The 2500-nt window shown below is 56.0% G+C and overlaps 1 protein-coding gene across 1 annotated transcript in view; it reads left to right on the forward strand.

Moving 5' to 3' along the window:
• The window catches only part of lrp6 (low density lipoprotein receptor-related protein 6), a 110002-nt gene that overhangs the window by 82514 nt on the left and 24988 nt on the right, over positions 1-2500 (forward strand). The window contains exon 17 of the mRNA XM_082978105.1: positions 1171-1380. Within this exon, the coding sequence (XP_082834231.1) occupies positions 1171-1380 (210 nt within the window). The remainder of the gene's footprint in view (positions 1-1170; positions 1381-2500) is intronic.

Here is a 2500-nt window from a genome sequence, read left to right on the forward strand (position 1 = left end):
TCCTCCTCTCCTTCCTCTCTCCTCTCCTTCCTCTCTCCTCCTCCCTCTCTCCTCCTCCCTCTCTCCTCCTCCCTCTCTCCTCCTTCCTCTCTCCTCCTTCCTCTCTCCTCCTTCCTCTCTCCTCTCCTTCCTCTCTCCTCCTTCCTCTCTCCTCTTCTTTCCTTCCTCTCCTCCTTCCTCTCTCCTCCTTCCTCTCTCCTCCTTTCTCTCTTCTCTCCTTCCTCTCTCCTCTTCTCTCCTCCTTCCTCTCTCCTCCTTCCTCTCTCCTCTCCTTCCTCTCCTCCTCTCCTTCCTCTCTCCTCTCCTTCCTCTCTCCTCTCCTTCCTCTCTCCTCCTCCCTCTCTCCTCCTCCCTCTCTCCTCCTCCCTCTCTTCTCTCCTTCCTCTCTCCTCCTTCCTCTCTCCTCTTCCTTCCTTCCTCTCTCCTCCTTCCTCTCTCCTCCTTCCTCTCTCCTCTTCTCTCCTTCCTCTCTCCTCCTTCCTCTCTCCTCCTCCCTCTCTCCTCTCCTTCCTCTCTCCTCCTTCCTCTCTCCTCCTTCCTCTCTCCTCCTTCCTCTCTCCTCCTTCCTCTCTCCTCTCCTTCCTCTCTCCTCTTTCCTCTCCTCTTTCCTCTCTCCTCCTCCCTCTCTCCTCCTCCCTTTCTCTCTCCTCCTTCCTCTCTCCTCCTTTCTCTCCCTCTCCTTCCTCTCTCCTCTCCTTCCTCTCTCCTCCTTCCTCTCTCCTCCTTCCTCTCTCCTCCTCCCTCTCTCCTCCTTCCTCTCTCCTCCTTCCTCTCTCCTTCCTCTCTCCTCAGTTCTCCTTCCTCCCTCCTCCTTCCTCTCTTCTCCTTCCTCTCTCCTCCTTCCTCTCTTCTCCTTCCTCTCTCCTCCTTCCTCTCTCCTTCCTCTCTCCTCCGTCCTCCTTCCTCTCTCCTCAGTCCTCCTTCCTCCGTCCTCCTTCCTCTCTCCTCAGTTCTCCTTCCTCTCTCCTCCTTCCTCTCTCCTCAGTTCTCCTTCCTCTCTCCTCCTTCCTCTCTCCTTCCTCTCTCCTCAGTTCTCCTTCCTCCCTCCTCCTTCCTCTCTCCTCCTTCCTCTCTCCTTCCTCTCTCCTCAGTTCTCCTTCCTCCGTCCCGTCACTTCCTGATTCCTTCTTTACCCTCTTCCTTGTGTTGCGTCTCCCCCCTCTCGTCCAGGAGCCAATCGGATTGTGATTGAGGACTCCAACATCCTCCAGCCGGTGGGTCTGACGGTGTTCGGTGACCACCTGTACTGGATCGACCGTCAGCAGCAGATGATCGAACGGATCGACAAGACGACCAGGGAGGGAAGGACCAAGATCCAGGCTCGCATCGCCTCTCTCAGCGACATTCACGCTGTCTACGACCTCGACATGAGAGAGTACAGTAAGTACCCTGACCCCTGACCCCTCTACTCAGCAGCTAGACATGAGAGTACAGTAAGTACCCTGACCCCTGACCCCTCTACTCAGCAGCTAGACATGAGAGTACAGTAAGTACCCTGACCCCTCTACTCAGCAGCTAGACATGAGAGTACAGTAAGTACCCTGACCCCTGACCCCTAGATTAGACCTACGGGTGGTCTGACTGAGGCAGGTGTTAGATTAGACCTACGGGTGGTCTGATTGGACCTACGGGTGGTCTGATTGGACCTACGGGTGGTCTGATTGGACCTACGGGTGGTCTGATTGGACCTACGGGTGGTCTGATTGGACCTACGGGTGGTCTGATTAGAGCTACGGGTGGTCTGATTAGACCTACGGGTGGTCTGATTAGACCTACGGGTGGTCTGATTAGACCTACGGGTGGTCTGATTAGACCTACGGGTGGTCTGATTAGACCTACGGGTGGTCTGATTAGACCTAAGGGTGGTCTGATTAGAGCTAAGGGTGGTCTGATTGGACCTAAGGGTGGTCTGATTGGACCTAAGGGTGGTCTGATTGGACCTACGGGTGGTCTGATTGGACCTACGGGTGGTCTGATTGGACCTACGGGTGGTCTGATTGGAGCTACGGGTGGTCTGATTGGAGCTACGGGTGGTCTGATTGGAGCTACGGGTGGTCTGATTGGAGCTACGGGTGGTCTGATTGGAGCTACGGGTGGTCTGATTGGAGCTACGGGTGGTCTGATTGGAGCTACGGGTGGTCTGATTGGACCTACGGGTGGTCTGATTGGACCTACGGGTGGTCTGATTGGAGCTACGGGTGGTCTGATTGGAGCTACGGGTGGTCTGATTGGAGCTACGGGTGGTCTGATTGGAGCTACGGGTGGTCTGATTGGAGCTACGGGTGGTCTGATTGGAGCTACGGGTGGTCTGATTAGACCTACGGGTGGTCTGACTGGACCTACGGGTGGTCTGACTGGACCTACGGGTGGTCTGACTGGACCTACGGGTGGTCTGATTGGACCTACGGGTGGTCTGACTAGAGCTACGGGTGGTCTGATTGGACCTACGGGTGGTCTGATTGGAGCTACGGGTGGTCTGATTGGAGCTACGGGTGGTCTG

This window comes from Salmo salar, chromosome 07 (genome assembly GCF_965601325.2).
Source record: "Salmo salar chromosome 07, fSalSal1, whole genome shotgun sequence".
NCBI classification, from domain to species: Eukaryota; Metazoa; Chordata; class Actinopteri; order Salmoniformes; family Salmonidae; genus Salmo; species Salmo salar.